Source organism: Bombus vancouverensis, chromosome 8 (assembly GCF_051014615.1).
Source record: "Bombus vancouverensis nearcticus chromosome 8, iyBomVanc1_principal, whole genome shotgun sequence".
Classification (NCBI taxonomy): Eukaryota; Metazoa; Arthropoda; class Insecta; order Hymenoptera; family Apidae; genus Bombus; species Bombus vancouverensis.
In genome coordinates this window covers 17,128,548-17,143,867 of record NC_134918.1, presented here as the reverse complement: position 1 = coordinate 17,143,867, position 15,320 = coordinate 17,128,548, and the positions used below count along the sequence as shown (strand labels likewise).

Genomic DNA, 15,320 nt, shown 5'->3' with positions numbered 1-15,320 from the left:
GTGAGATATCGTGGTGGACGAGCAAGAAATAAAGAAACGCAAGAGAGGCGAACGAGGAGAGGTAACTAGGGGTCTGCGTGGACAAGTTGTAACTCACAAATTTATTACTTTCCCCGTGACTTGGAGCTATTTTATGCCAAAGACAAACCGGCTGGCGCGGCGCGACGAACGCGAAGTGCCGAGGAACGACGAAAACGAATATCTCAGCTGCTTCGTCGCGTTTTTACGCCCGCGGGATATATTAGTGGATCGCTAATCCGCACGGATTTTACGGGACGACTGTGCATGCGACCGTCGACGTCGGCGTCGACGAAGAACACAGCGTCCCCGTGATACCGCCACGTTCTCCACTCGAATAAACTCCATTGATTTCGTTTCATATCGAAAGAATTTGCTCAAAGTTCTGGTTGTTGATTTTATTAAATTCATCATTTTAGATATATCTTAACGGCGATGTTTACACGACGATAAGTATAAGTTGATAAGTTGATAAAGTATCGAAATTATAATATTTTTACGCAGGTTATTGTTCGACCCTGTTCAATCCTTTGAGCCATTTTCGATCGAGTTGTATTCTTTTCTAACGTTACAAATTTTGTTTGTTATATGGGTATGATGGGTATTCGTAATTTTCTATTGCAATTTTAGATTCGTGTTCGTGAATCGTTTGTACACTTCCTTGATTAATCAAACAATTCTACGAAGATTTTAATATCATTAAGACCGTAGCTTACATATACATATATATACATTCGTTCTTTTATTCGAAATGAAATATTACCTTTCATTCGCTGATAATGCAATCGATGTTTCCTTTTATCGGATAGATTTACTTATAGAATTAACCGCCTAAAATGTGCCAGAAATAATTTTCATTTTTCTTTTTTTTTTCAATTTCATAACACACACAGCACCGGCGACGAACGTAGTCCATGGAAGTTATAAAACCCGGGGGATTATAATCTCCGGCGGTGCATCGTAATCTCCGATATAAAATTATCGATGGAGAGTTATTTCAGCGCTGCTTTCATTACCCGGAAATTTTACTCGCGCGGCAATAAAGCTTGTACCAATATCCGTGGCATCGATCAAGAGATATTTGGCGAGGACTGACATTTGCCGCTTGTTGATTTACTATTACAGTAATATTTTCTTTCCTAACACATTCATCTAATGGTTTTAATAGCCAACCAGTTAAAAGGTATTCACAAGGCTTTTTCCTCGATAAAGGGAAACTGAACGATCATTTTTATATTTTGTTTTCGACGTTTTTCGAACTTTTAAATCGCCCGACGAACTTTCATTTTTGTTTACTTCGGTGGTACGATTATTCGTGGAAAGATAGAAATTGGAAAGAAATTTATTCATAGGTCGCTATTTAAAAATTATTTATTTAGATAAACTTTATATCACCTGTCATTCTAAAATCTATTTATCGCTGATTAGATCGCTATTGTATCTACTCGTACATCGTTTCGTTATCTTAAATGTGCGATTAAACCTATTCAATATACCTCTCTACTTTTGATAAAAACAGGAGTAATCTTCATTGAATTGAATATCTTTTGCGAAACGACGAACGATCTTTCGTCGATGCTAACAGTAATAATTATATAATAGACATTTTTCAGCTACCTTTTCATCATTTTCCGCGTACAGAATAAATTTAAGAACAAATTATGAATCTTTCGCTGTATAAGATGATAAACTATTTTCAAATAAACTTTCCACAAAAGAATTCCACGATTACGATTAACGACAAGGAAAATAGTACTCCTTGCGAAAGTATTCTCATGATTCGCCAAACTTTATGGATTATCATCAGCCAATGAGAAGGTAATGAGAAGGCGAACATAAATAAAACGGCATGTGCTGTAAAAATTGTAGGTGTTCGGTGGACCGTGTCGTGGTGCAACTCAGCGACAAAGAGGGTTATAAGGGTCGCTAAAATATCCGTATCGTGCAGCTGTGGGATCCTTTGAAAGTCACACGAAATTAGTCATTCGCACGAAATTCTTGTACCGATCTTCGAATATCATTCTTACGAACGTAACGTGGATTTCGTTAGCAAGAAGGAGAATCAAAAGCACGGTCGTTTCTATCTCTCAAAATTGATAACTTTTATTAATAATAACTGGTTGACAATTCTATCCCAGATTACCCCCATTTAATCCCCCAGTTTCAACTCGTATAGAACCTAAATGTTATTTCTATGGCACCATCGAGCTTTTATATCGCGATAAAGATACTGGAACTCGCGCAAAAGTTCCCTTTCCCGCCGTTGTTTTTCGGTATCTACCTCGCAAAAGTACCCGGCGACGTTCACACGTTTCCCCGAGAAGTTGACCGCACGTATTTCCTGTCCCTGCTCGGGAACACGGCCGAGAAAAACCAAAGTGTGTCACGTAGCGAGATGTGTGGCGGCGATTTTAGAGTGACGTACGAGCACGGTCGCATGGCCGATAATTACCGAGACAGCTATCCCTCGGACGTGGAAAAACGTCTGGAGGTTGAAGTACGACAGCGTGGCGGGAACACCTGTGAGCCACAGGCTCCTCGCCATCTCCGGCAGAAAGTCGCAGTCTGCCGTTACGGTCTTCGCTCCTAATCTCGTAATCCTTGGCTTCCTTAGGAAGTCGTTTATTAGTCAAGCCGACCGGTACGCTCGTCATTGGGACAACGACCGGGACGGAGTATCTCGTACGAGCCTTAAAGTCCTGCTCCACGTTTATAAATATTCGAAAACGCGCATCGATCGATGATATTTTTGGCCCGTGAGTTGTTAAGGAGCTTCGTTTTTTTTTCTCTCTCTCTCTCTCTCTCTTTCTTTCCTTTTCTTTTTCGGAGATTTCGAAGGGACGTACGTGTAAAATTTGTCGGCATATGTGTGAAAAATGACTCGGGATAATGATGGTGCTCTAGGTATAATAAGTCGTCTTTAGGGTGCAGTTGTTTATTTTAAAGCAACTGTTGGAGAAAGTCGTTGCGACGATGGATCGTATGTTCGTCTTTGTCGTAGATATCGTCTTGAATCCGTGGTTGCGGTTTTGTTTGATTCTATATGGGTAATATTTTGGTCGATATATCGCGGTAGATTTCGTCTTTCAACCTTTTAAGGTGGAATTTACAACGCTATTTCCGAGATTAACGGTCGATTGTCGCTTGATTATTCAACCCATTAAGCGCTATTTGCTATTTCTTTTACCCTTATTCAGTTACATACGACAAACGAGGTTCGTATAAACAGAATTCTATCGTCCTTAGAATTAAACCGGAACTAATCATGAAAGAAATTATAGAACACGTAACTCTAAAGAAATAAACTTTGATCAATGTTAACGGACCATATTGCATAAAAAGAACGCTCGTTTCAAACATTGCACCTTCGTATTAACTTTATTAATTCTCTAAAAGTGATCTATTAAAAAGACGACAGATTTAATTTTCTACAGAGCGTATTAATCGAATGTTGCAAACGCGAGATACAGAATATTCTAAACTATCAAAGAATTAATGTTACAAAGACAACGTCTCTGAGGAGAGTTAGTATCCCTATATGCATCTTGTCGAGTCAGGATAAAGCACGATCGTTTGCAAAATGATTTGCAAGTCCTTCGAAGAAACTCGCATCTTTCCGAGAAGAAAGCGGTGACGGGTACGCGCGAGTGTCAAGGAAAATGTCGCGTTTGTTTGTTCGGACGTGGACACATCGAGGACGAGCGATTCCGTGGATAGGGTTCGGTAGCTCTTGTCAAGCAATTTGTTTAGTTTCAACTTGACACAAGGGCGAGAGCACATGGAACCGATAAGTAATCTGAGAGGCAGTGTGTCTTTCGAGTTTAACACGCGTGTCACAAGCGTTTCGGAAAAGTTCATGGATAGAATGTCTTCGGGAGACCTTTCAGACGGCCTGGCGCTACCGAGGGAAACCCCCTATAGCTCCTATGAAAATTAATTGGAATCTAATCCGCTCGTTTCCTCTCTTCTTAGCTCATTTTTCTATGCAAGAAATTATCTAGGATAAAAAATAAATTGGAATATAAGCGAAGGACGTTTCTTCTTACCAAATATAGTCTCGAGAAGATCAAATTAAAATTAAATTATATAAAAGAACGTATTAAATATATACGTGATAAAGAAGGGATGTATTGAAATTTATATTTTATTTTCTGGCGAAAATAACACTTTTATTCGAGGGGATGTCTGTGTCATCGTCATAAAGCAAGTTAATATTCTCATAAAATGCTGTACACAGCTGTAATGACGAAGATGGTGATTTTTAAGACGATTAAACGAATCGATTGAAAGTAGTTCGTCTTACGCGTAACAGCAAGAGAGAGAGAGAGAGATACGTTATAATCCGATGTTCTATTTACTCGCTTTCGTGGCTATTTATGAAAACATCGTGATAATTATACGTATATTCTAGACAAGATAATTCACAAATACAAAACGATATATGACAGTAGTAATATTCTAAAATGATATAATAGTACTGACTTATAAAACGTATTGTAAAATAATACTTAGCGTTATCAGAATATTTCATAGATACGGCACGCTTTTAAAAACCGAGATTCGTCTTTGTCAAAACCTGCCTATCACGGTCCTAACCACGTATCCCGCAATTAATTTGACAGCATCTCCAGAGCTCTATAACAAAATAAGAGCGAGATATGCCGTTCGTTGGTGCAGTTTGTAGAGGCTAGAATTAACTTCGTAGAAAGACCTGCTATATTTTGAGGTGCTTCTAGGATTACACCCTTAAAGACCGCAAGTTTCGCGGCGGTTCGATGGCTTCGGGGTTCCCCCGGTTCTCACACATCGGCACGCACAGAAAATTTCCTCGGCGAAACGATCCCCGACACCGAGCCAGCCCACTTCAATCGAAACCCACTGAGTATACAAACCTTGTTTCTGAGGTAGGCGTCCTCCGACCGTGCCACCAGCGCCAGCTGAGATAATGGGAAGGAAATCAGTTCATTTCTATGTTGATCCCACGGGCTTGGTTCCTGTCGCGCTTAGAAGAGCGCCACGATTGCCTCGGTGATCGAGAAAATCGAGGCAGAAAATCAGCTTGATAGCTCGGCTCATCGTCCGACTTAACTGTTTCTGCCGAGTCTATAATGTTCCTACTCTCGCAGACGGTCGTCTATAAAATCGACGATTTATCGAGGCACCGAGGTTTTTCTTACGAAAGTGACTGATCGTTTGTCCTTCGCGAGAAAATCAAGTTTCAATTGGAGAAACGGTATGGTAGGTTTATCGATGGACAAATTCAAAATATCAATTCAATATCGGAAGACGAGTATGTACACGGTATCTTCCGGGAAATCAACTACCCGTTCGTTTTTCTCGAGAAAACGATTATTTTTTTTCTTTTTTTATACGAGGATAAGCGGCAACGTAGCACGTAGTTAACCGCGTTATTAATCGAGAACATTCTCTGCAATAATTCCGCGCACGTTACGATTCATAGGGTGCGTGATGGAGGCTAAAGGGAGAACGATACGTCTTATTCGGGTGGCGCAGCGATCTGAAAGATTGCACGTCTAAATGCCAATGAGTCTGCGGTCAGAAGAGTTCTACCGTGGCTTCCCTAGGGAAACCTAGCGGCTAGCCGAGCAATTTGTCAACACCATTAGACGATGGCAACAAGGGTTGACTTCGGCGCATCTGCCAGCGGATCTCGCGCAGCCATCGCCGCAACAAAGGGGTAGTTAATGACTATCGGGGGTATTCCGATCGAAAACCCGGTACCAGACCGTATGCCAGCCTGTTGACAAAATATCGGGATATTGCCATTGACCGAAAGGGATAACAGATTTGTCAAAAGGGTCCTTTTTCTATGAATTGCCCGTGAAGAAATCGAATTTTCAAACTGGGCACGTATGGACGGTTATCGATCCGATTTCCCTTCTTTCACGTTGTTTTGCATTAATGGCATGTTAATAAGAACTTCGGCGAAAGCGAAATGTAAATGCGGCTTTACTTTGAGGGTGGGGGTGACGATATTGGAAAATAAATCGAACGACAGATGATCCGAGTTTGTCCGATATTTGAATGGGGAAAATAAGGTTAGAGATAACGAGAGCTGGTAGAAAGTGAAGTTCGTATATCCATTTAAACAATACCACTACCTCCGACACCAAATAACTGAAATTATCTTTCGCAAACTAAATAATAATATTATAATAAAAATAATATTCCTTCGGATTAAACGGAATCGAAGAATCCTTTCACAACCACTAAATTCTTATTTAATATCGCAAGAAGAACACGAACTTCCAATTTTTCATCCGAAACTCAAAGAACAGATACTATCTACACCCGAGGTATCATTCAGTTCCGCAAACCTCTACCTGACAATAAACAAATTTCTAACTGAGATCGAAAACGAAACGCGCCTCGCCAAATCAACGATCCACCTCGAAGCAAGCGATCATCCGAACCAACTCGACGAACTAAGCGAAACAATTCTCGTAAAAATAACTCCTCTTGGCTGGTTCGGATCCAAAGATCCTGGACCGTTCAACCTTCTAACGTATCGAATTCTCGTCAAATCGATCGGACGGATAGAGAGTAGTACGCGAAACGTAGGAAAGATCGCGATTCCGCAAACGAATGGAACGGAGAGTACCTGCGGTCTAGAAGTGGGAACTTGCCGGCTCTGGGAGTGAAACTGAAACGGGGATAGGTGGGATGCCATTGGAATAAGATCGGGTTTAGCCGCAGTGTCGGGTTCGAGCCCCGGATAAGTCTGCCTTATCCCGATAAGCCGGTGAGTTAATGAATCACAAAACAGGTGGTGGCGCCACTGAGAGATCGTCTTCGTCCTCGACTCGTTGCTACGTGCAGCTTGATTTCTCGCGAGATCGACGAAACGATGACGCTCTTTTCCCTATTCTATTTTTTTTTTTTAATTGTTCTTCCTTTTCGATTATCTTTCCTTTCGAGGATCTTACAGCTTATAAGGAACTATACCGGTTGATATACTCGGTGGAATTCGGCCTTCGATGTTTGTTCACGCGTCCCTTGTCTCCGATTTTTATCTCGGTCTCGAAACTACCGTTCGTGTGTTTCATTTTCTCGCTATGAAAAATTAGGACGCCACGTATGCTTTACACGATTTGGAACCACCTAAGAAAGGCTTCCTCGGCTGAGAGACGAAGATAAGAAGGGTACCTTGTGTTCGTAGATTTACGAAAAGTATCACGAGAAATACGATTTTACCTGATATGTCGTTTCGACAGTCGAGTAGAGAGGACACTCGCAGTGGAAGAAATTTTGCTACTGTATTTGGAGAATCCGTGTAGCTATCGATCCGATGTAATAGTATGTGATACTATAACGATCGTATTACGCGATATGGTAGCGTTTGCTTTGAAAATCGTATATTTTTGATGTTAAGAAAAGAAGCGAAAGCAACAGCCGCTCAAACGCGTTAACGACGTTCGGTAATGGTAATTTAAAATTTCTCATCTCCGTACGATATGTACACGTAAGAACGTTTATCTCTGGATGTTTAAATAATTAAGGACGCCCTTGGAAGCTGACGATATACCGAACGGCCCATGTATATTTCAATATTTTACACTATTTTAGGCGATGGCAATTTCTGGCGATTGCATTAACACAGGAACGAGGCCGAAATTTCATTCGTCATGTCGTATCAAAGCTGGAATAACACGATGGGTGCGGTGCTTATCAAAGCTATTCGTACTAATATTTTATCTGTGCTCCGCTGGCACTTGACAAAAATCAACGTACAATGTTGCTTTATCGCTCGAAAATATTCAGCGAGATTGCAACAGGAACGTCATATATTGTTTATAGCGTGTACTCGATATTTCTACCATAGGAACATGACTTAAATTGTGTTGGTACTTCGAGCCGTCGAAAAATCCTCCGATACATTTATACGCGTCATTCGCCTACAAATTGGCAATTTATCGCCAATTAAATAAACGCGTAAAATAAACTTCCAAGTCAGAAATATAATCGATAAAATTCATTCGGCAAGTCGATCAATGCTGTCGTTTCTCCTATCGAATTCCGTTGCTCTAATTTTTCAGAAACGGCACGCTTTTACGTTCGCTCGTCACATCGATGCAACGAACTGACGCAACGACGAAAAGTAGAAACGAAGCAACGTGCAAGCGTTAATCTTACTTCGCACACGTGCAAATTTGCTACGACAAACGATACGAGATTTTCTGAAAAGATGCGCGATAACGCAAACGACGCAGTGAGACGATTTAAGAGCAGGGAGGTGCTCGACTATATTTCTCGCGTTCGAACGTCGATGATATCGCAAATAATAAAATCACGTGAGTTGTCAAGTTCCCCGCTACAAGCGATTATCGCCGATATTACCAGCCGACGAAGAAACAAGGAATGTTCTTCCGTCGTATCGGTGCTTCGATCAAGACACGCGAAAAAAGGCTATTGTACGTAGGTACTTCTGACAACTCTTACAAAATCTACGTACAAAATATATCTCGAACACTGCACTCAAATTTAATCCGTATTGTTAATCCTTACGATTCTTTCATCCTTCGATTTACGCGACTTCGATTTAAGATACAACCTCGCGTTCGGTCGAAACGAGTTAAGAAGAAAATCAAGAATGACGAATTGCGTTTAAAATGATCTACGGCGATGTCGAAGTAGAATGGCGATTTCAATTCGATCGATACAACTGTCAGTCAGTTTGATAAAAAGGACGACGAAGACGTTGAAAGGACACCGATCCGGTTATCAGTTGCGTGCCATGTGATTTGGAAATTCTATATTCCTACGACTGTGTCTTTTAATTCTTCCGAGTTTATTCATTTATAATTGCGTTACTCTTTGCTGTTCATTGAATAACTTGACGATCGTTTCTTTCGAAGTACTTCTCCTTTTCAAATCAAAGATAAATTCTTTGAGATAGTTTGTACAGATTCCTAGAAAGATTAATCTTTTATTATGAAAAGTAGTTTTAGAAAAATCGGAGCAAACGATAATTTGATGATACACGAATAAGACGGATAAGATTAACAATATTTTATCTGCCACTGTCTAATTTAAAACGACGTTATTTTAATTAATCGAACCCGAATTTTCCTTGGCAATTGCTGCATTTAATATCCAATTATTTGCATATAATTACGTCATTTGTTAACGACTCGACCCAATCAATTAGAATTTCCTTTTTTCATAAGCGAAGACAACGTTTTTATCACAGTGTGATTTGGAAATTCCGATATAGCGTAAGAAGAAATTTTTCCCGGCGATTAGCGATCGAGATAGTTCACGCGAAGCAGATTATAAAAATATTTTCCTACAAATGGGACAACAACCTCGAGTAAACGTTGCTACTTTCTACGCATTGATAAGTACGCTAGATGAATTTCAGATGCACGCTACAGCTATTATTTTGTATAGCTAACAAGTCACGCGATAAGCGATATTTGTTTTTTACATTCAAGGTGCAAATAAATATTTGATAAGAAATACAATTGTAATAATTGCGGGTATCTTCGACTTTAAGCGAACAGAAAGTACGACAATGTAATTTCATTGTTAGATAAAAAGATACAGGTACTTGAATAGAGATGTAACTATTATTTTATCTTTATGTCGTCTAATCCCCGAACAAAGACACTTTATGTCTAAATATTTTGCAGAAAAATAAACGTCTAAAAATTATTCCAATCCTAACGAAATAAAATTCATTTCCAGGTTCATGATAAGCATAAGTTTTAAGTTTAAAGTATTTAAATAAAACTCTGCTACCAGGTAGATTCAAATTAAACTTTCACGTCGCGATAAAACTTTTGCCACGTTCGAACTGCCTTCGTTTCGAATAATTAAATTGTCCACCAAACAATCGAGGGACTATCGTACAGTTAACTTTTAATTTCTACGTTTCATCCAGATATTCTAAAATGAACGTTGGATTACGTAAAAGTAAAAGGCAACGCGATCGTCTTTGCACGATATATTTTTCGTACAATTAAAGGAGGAATCGACCAACGTATACAAGCTATAAGACACTCAAGTGGAACGATAAGTAATATTGGAGTACTTTGAAGCATTGTTACCAAACCTCTTACAACAGTAACACTCACGGAACAGCACAGTATCGATCAAACAATTAATAAAATCTATCAAGATCTAGTTTCGCTCGAATCGTGTAATATAACCTAATTAATTTTCGTCTAAAAATACTCGTGTATCGCTAGCCATCCTCGCAGCTATATAAAGAACATTTCCTTATCGCTAGATTGCGGATGTTTATGCATTCGTAAGAAATTTAAACGTACAAAAACGACATTCCTGTGTTTGAATAAAGTAAACGGAATATACACGACATATGAAATATTTAAGGTGAAAAGAAAAAGAAAAGAAGAAAATGTATCTAAACGCGTAAAATATATTGAAAGTAAAAGTATCTATCTCGAAATATATAAAATATTCAAAGTAAAAAGAGAAATATAAACAGGCATAAAATATCCAAAGTTCTCGTTACGATGTTTAGTAAGTAAAACGAATCTTTCTTTGGATGCTATTTCTATCCGCAAGGACAGGAATTTGCATAAACATGCCCGATCTATATCCCAGCACTAGCAACACTTTTTCATCACACGTATCACGTTGGATTTTAACCTCCGTCGAATCTTCCCCGCTGCAAGACTCGAACCAAGCTTCATCTACCGCGAAAACTTGGAAAACACTGTACAATCGCTCATTTCCCTCGTTCTCCGATTTCCTCCGATCAGACTCTTAGATTCATCGTCGCGAAGGAAGAACGCGGGTCGAAACGACCCTCGATATTGTGACCGACTCACCACGTTTCAGCTTCTCCAGCGGTTCGTGCAGTTGATGGTTGGAATTGTGCAACATGGACGCGTCGTGGTGCGAGTTTCCGTGAAGATCGTGATGGTGCATCGTTGCTTGAAGATGATCGCCGTGGAGGCCAGCCATGGAACCCGCGGCGGCAGAGTGCTGATGGTGCTGGACCGACAGGCCGGTCGTCGATCCCGTCACGAGATCTTGAAGACACAGATCCGTGTTCCCGCCGCCTCCTCCTCCGCCCCCGGCTAGCTCGAGGCTCCCCCCGCCCCCGCTGCCCCGCTCCATGCTGTAGAAGGTTAACGTCGTGTTGACTGATCTGTACAACGCAACGCAAGATCAACCGAGCCCTCGCGAGGCCGTTTGTCGCGCGAAATCACGTCGATTCGGCTCGTGTTTCCAATTTGCCCTCAGGAACCAGGCATTCGAGTCGAACGCGCGCTAGATTCCACTCCGTTGCACGCTTTTACTGGCGACGGCCGTCGGCCGGAGGCATCCGTTTGCACCAACGATTTCTCCCTCTGCGTCAGAGCTCCAACGAGTCAAATTTGATTCCAATTTGGCGATTTATGGTCGTTATCGGTGACGCGAGTAGTGATCGTGCTTGCACAGAGAACGCTTGGTGACTAATTTTGGTAGTTTTCGTCATATGGTTCGGTTGAACAGCTCGTCGCGGATCACGTGGAGACGTCCGAACGTTATCTGCGTTCCGTCGCTACGCGTCGGATAGAATTGGACGAGCGAGTTTCTGCGTTTCTGTGGTTAACGACACTGACGATGATGTCGGAGCCGGACGACGACGGTGGTAGGTGTTCGTTCTCATGGATCGTATCTTGCGTTTGAAACGAAGAAGAGCCAGGTTAACGCACGTGCTCCAACGCGGTACGTTGGTAGAAGCGACCGATAAATCGGATAACCACGGATGCACGATGAGTTACGTAAGGATCGAGAAACGCGGTTGAAATAGTGGAATAGAAAAGTAGGTTAAAGAGGTCGCACTATGATCGCCATAGATTGCACGCACTGTGATTCTTGGGTATTCCTTTGACAGGCGATCGTATTGTTTACGTACGATGAAAACCGTGTGTCGCGTAGCGTTCGAATCCTTACGCGGCTACTTGCCAACGCGTGTTCGATTCGCAGGAACGTGGACAGTCACCGATCTTCGATAAATTCTACTTTTTCCGATCGACGGCTGAGTCGCGAATCTCCGTAAGGAATCCAGCTGATCAGGTACAAAGGCCACGGTTCTCTGTTCTCTGTTCTCTTACTCGACACTGAAACTTCGATGCAACAACAGCGACAGCTCGACGTTTACAGGCCCGAAGAACGAATCCTCGCGAAACTGACTCTCACGACAAATTCCGCGTCACTGCACTGTTTCCAGCCGCGTGTTCGAACCGATCACAGCAGAGAACTTAGGTGTACGTGCGTATATCCAGTCGTGGAAGGATCACCACCGAGTATCGCGACACCGGCAACGCCGGACAGAGCAACACCTCCGACACGTATCTCGATACCGGTCACTGGACTCGCGATCGTTGACGCGCCAGCGGGACTCGCACCAGAGATTTCCACCCACGCGGTTCACTCGGTAGCTCGCGCCGATGATAGCGTGGAAAATCGAGCGCGGGATCCGCGCCGTGACATCGCGACGATCGACGACCGGAACCTTTCAGCTCAAGTTGAACGTGGCGCGCCGGCTACGCTCTCGTGTCGCTCGTCTACCTCGGTCTTCTCGCCTTAACGGGGCACGCGTTAAGGAACAACAGACAGACACACAGCGTGTAATAGAAAGAGAGAGGGAGGAAGACAGACGAAGGAAGCGTAAGAAAGCGCGAGTGGTGCTGCAGGTCGCGGTAGTATAGCCGGTTTTCGTAGTAGATGGAACGTGTAGTGGCCGCGCGTCGGTAGTAGGTGGGTCCGCCAGGCTTAGCCGGTTGAGCCTTTCGGACTGCCTGCCGGCTTAAGTCTCTAAGTCGGTAAGCCGAGCGGATCTAGTGGTCTTGGCTGGTGCACTGGCTGCCTGCTAGCCTGTCTGCCTTCCTTGCTTGCCGGGCGGCTTGCCTGACTGTCTGACTGCGCCTCGCCCTGGCTCGCTCGCTCTTACTCCCCTCCATCCGTTCCTTCTCTCTTCAGCTCTCCCACTCTGCTTTCGTTATCTCCCTCAAAAGTCCATCTCGCTCGCACCGCTACGATCTCTCGCGTCTTCGTGCCCCGTTTCATCCCTCTGGTTACCGTGGCCACCGTCCTTCTCCCTCGTCCTATCGCTCCCCACTTTGACCCGCTCGTTTTCGTCCTTTCTCGCTTTCTCCGTCTCGTCGAACGCTGTCTTCCTTCGCATTTTCTATCACTCTCTCTCTCTCTCTCTCTCTCTCTCGCGCGCGCGCCTCGTTACACGATCTCTCACGCCTGTATCCGTCACCTCGTCCCCGACACTGCTCGATTGGACGACCCCGCGGCTTTCTCTCTCGCTCGCGCTACCCCTACCCGATATCGCGCCACGTTTCGTCTCGTTTCCTCGTTGCCGCGATCTCTCACGCCTGTGCCTCTCTTTTCCGTGCCAGTCGTGTCCGAAACAGTCACCGGTTCGCCTATGTTCGGTATCGTCGACGCACCTCTCTTCATCTACCCCCACTTGCAAACGGCGCCCCTCCAACAACATCCAAGTCCGCCCCTCCTACGTGCACACCGATCTCTCGTCTCTCCCTCGATCCAGCACGCACACCACGCACCCTCTGTCCTTCCCTCTACCTTTCTCTCTTCCTTTCTCTCTTCCTTTCCCTCTTTTCCTCTTTTCCGCGCTTCACGAACCTCGCGTACCTTCTGATTATCATTTGTTTCTTTCCGTTGACGTTTGTCGCCTTGGATCGTCATGAGTCGCTTTAATCTCTAACGACACGCTCAACGTGACATTCTACGATGCACGTATATATAGCTGCGTATATAGTTGAAAGGGAAAAAACACGTGGACGTAGTTCTTCTCCGTATCGAAGGAAAAAAATTTGCCTCTCTAGTACGGTGATACGATTTTAATAGTTTGCACGAGATTGATAACGTCGGTGTTGCGATCGCGTTTGATTCGCCGCCTCCGCCATCTTTAACTCTTACGCGATGTAAAATTCAGATATAACGTAGAAAATCTTCGCCGAGATACCGTGATTCGAGTCGAGCGTATGCAGTTATCGGTCGTCTTATCTGTCGAAGCAAATACCTATCTTCGTAGACTTAGACTGCCTCTGTGCTGGGCGTTTCAAGCGAAATGGGGAGGTGTGTCGTATATTGGCTGCAAATTTCATCGAAAAAATCACCACGATGTCCCGTGTAAAGGGCGGAAGAAATTTTCTACTTTGTTACTGAGAATTACGATTTCCAAATTTTCCATACAATTTCTTTGATTCTACGAAGTTTTTCGTACAGATTCGTTCCGTTTCAGTCTCGGGTAGGTGTACTATGATGTTTTAATTTCTATAAATCGACTGACACGGAAAACTCTACGTGCGTAAGTAACACCTCTATACGGTTTAGAGTTAATTACACGGTTAATTTTTTAATTTCATACGGACCAGACGATGATTAATTACTTTCGCACGATTAAAAGCAGCGATCGTCGTCCTTGCAATAGTCTAGAATCTAATCAGATTACGAAAAATTCCAGAAGTGAAATACACCGTTCGAATCGGCCATTTACAAACAATATTTTATCTACGTTTGTCTTATCTTATTTCGAGAATGCCGAGTGACCATGTCGTCTAACTTGCTCGTAAAAATAACTTAAGCCTCGATTGAAAGGTGTGGAATTAATTAATCGCGTATTCTGGTATTGCTAATTAATTAATACGACTGGTAAATCGATATCAGAAGGAAACGAGAAAAAGATATTTTGGTGGAACGAAACGTACGTGATAATTTTATTGGATACACTTGTAGCGGAAAATTATTTCATTAAAATTACACGCGAAATCAATGGAAAATATTGCGACTTTTATTCCGCTATCTTCCACTCTTTATTACATAATGTGTATCGCTCGATGATATTATTTGTTTTATCATCGGTATATTTCATCACTGTCCAAATAATTTCTTCAAAATTAATGCGAACGTCATCGAAGCACGAAAACAATAGGCATTCGTCATCGAGGTATCTAATTTACGATACTTACAACAATTGGAAAGTATCTTTATTTTTGCGTTACGAGTCACATGTAACTTAACAGAACGGAAAACAGAGAAAATATTAATCGTGGTAATTCAAACTCTATCTCCAAGTTTTACGGATGAAAATCAATAAAAAATTTTGCAAACTGTTCGATCTTAACTAAAAATGTCTTACATCTACGATTGGATCAAATATAACAGCTAAAATATACAGTGACTACGGAAGATGTTTATACGCAATTGTATCTACTCTAACTTTTGTATACTAATTGATTAGGTTCAAGTTAATCGATACCTATTTTCGCGTAACCACGAACAATGGA

The 15,320-nt window shown here is 42.3% G+C and overlaps 1 protein-coding gene across 1 annotated transcript in view; it reads right to left on the bottom strand.

Moving 5' to 3' along the window:
* Positions 1-13,145, bottom strand: part of Ptx1 (pituitary homeobox homolog Ptx1) — a 45,809-nt gene extending 32,664 nt beyond the window's left edge. The window contains exon 1 of the mRNA XM_033339500.2: positions 10,839-13,145. Coding sequence (XP_033195391.1) covers positions 10,839-11,127 — 289 coding nt within the window. The 5' untranslated portion in view covers positions 11,128-13,145. The remainder of the gene's footprint in view (positions 1-10,838) is intronic.
* Between the last annotated feature and the right edge of the window lie 2,175 nt (positions 13,146-15,320).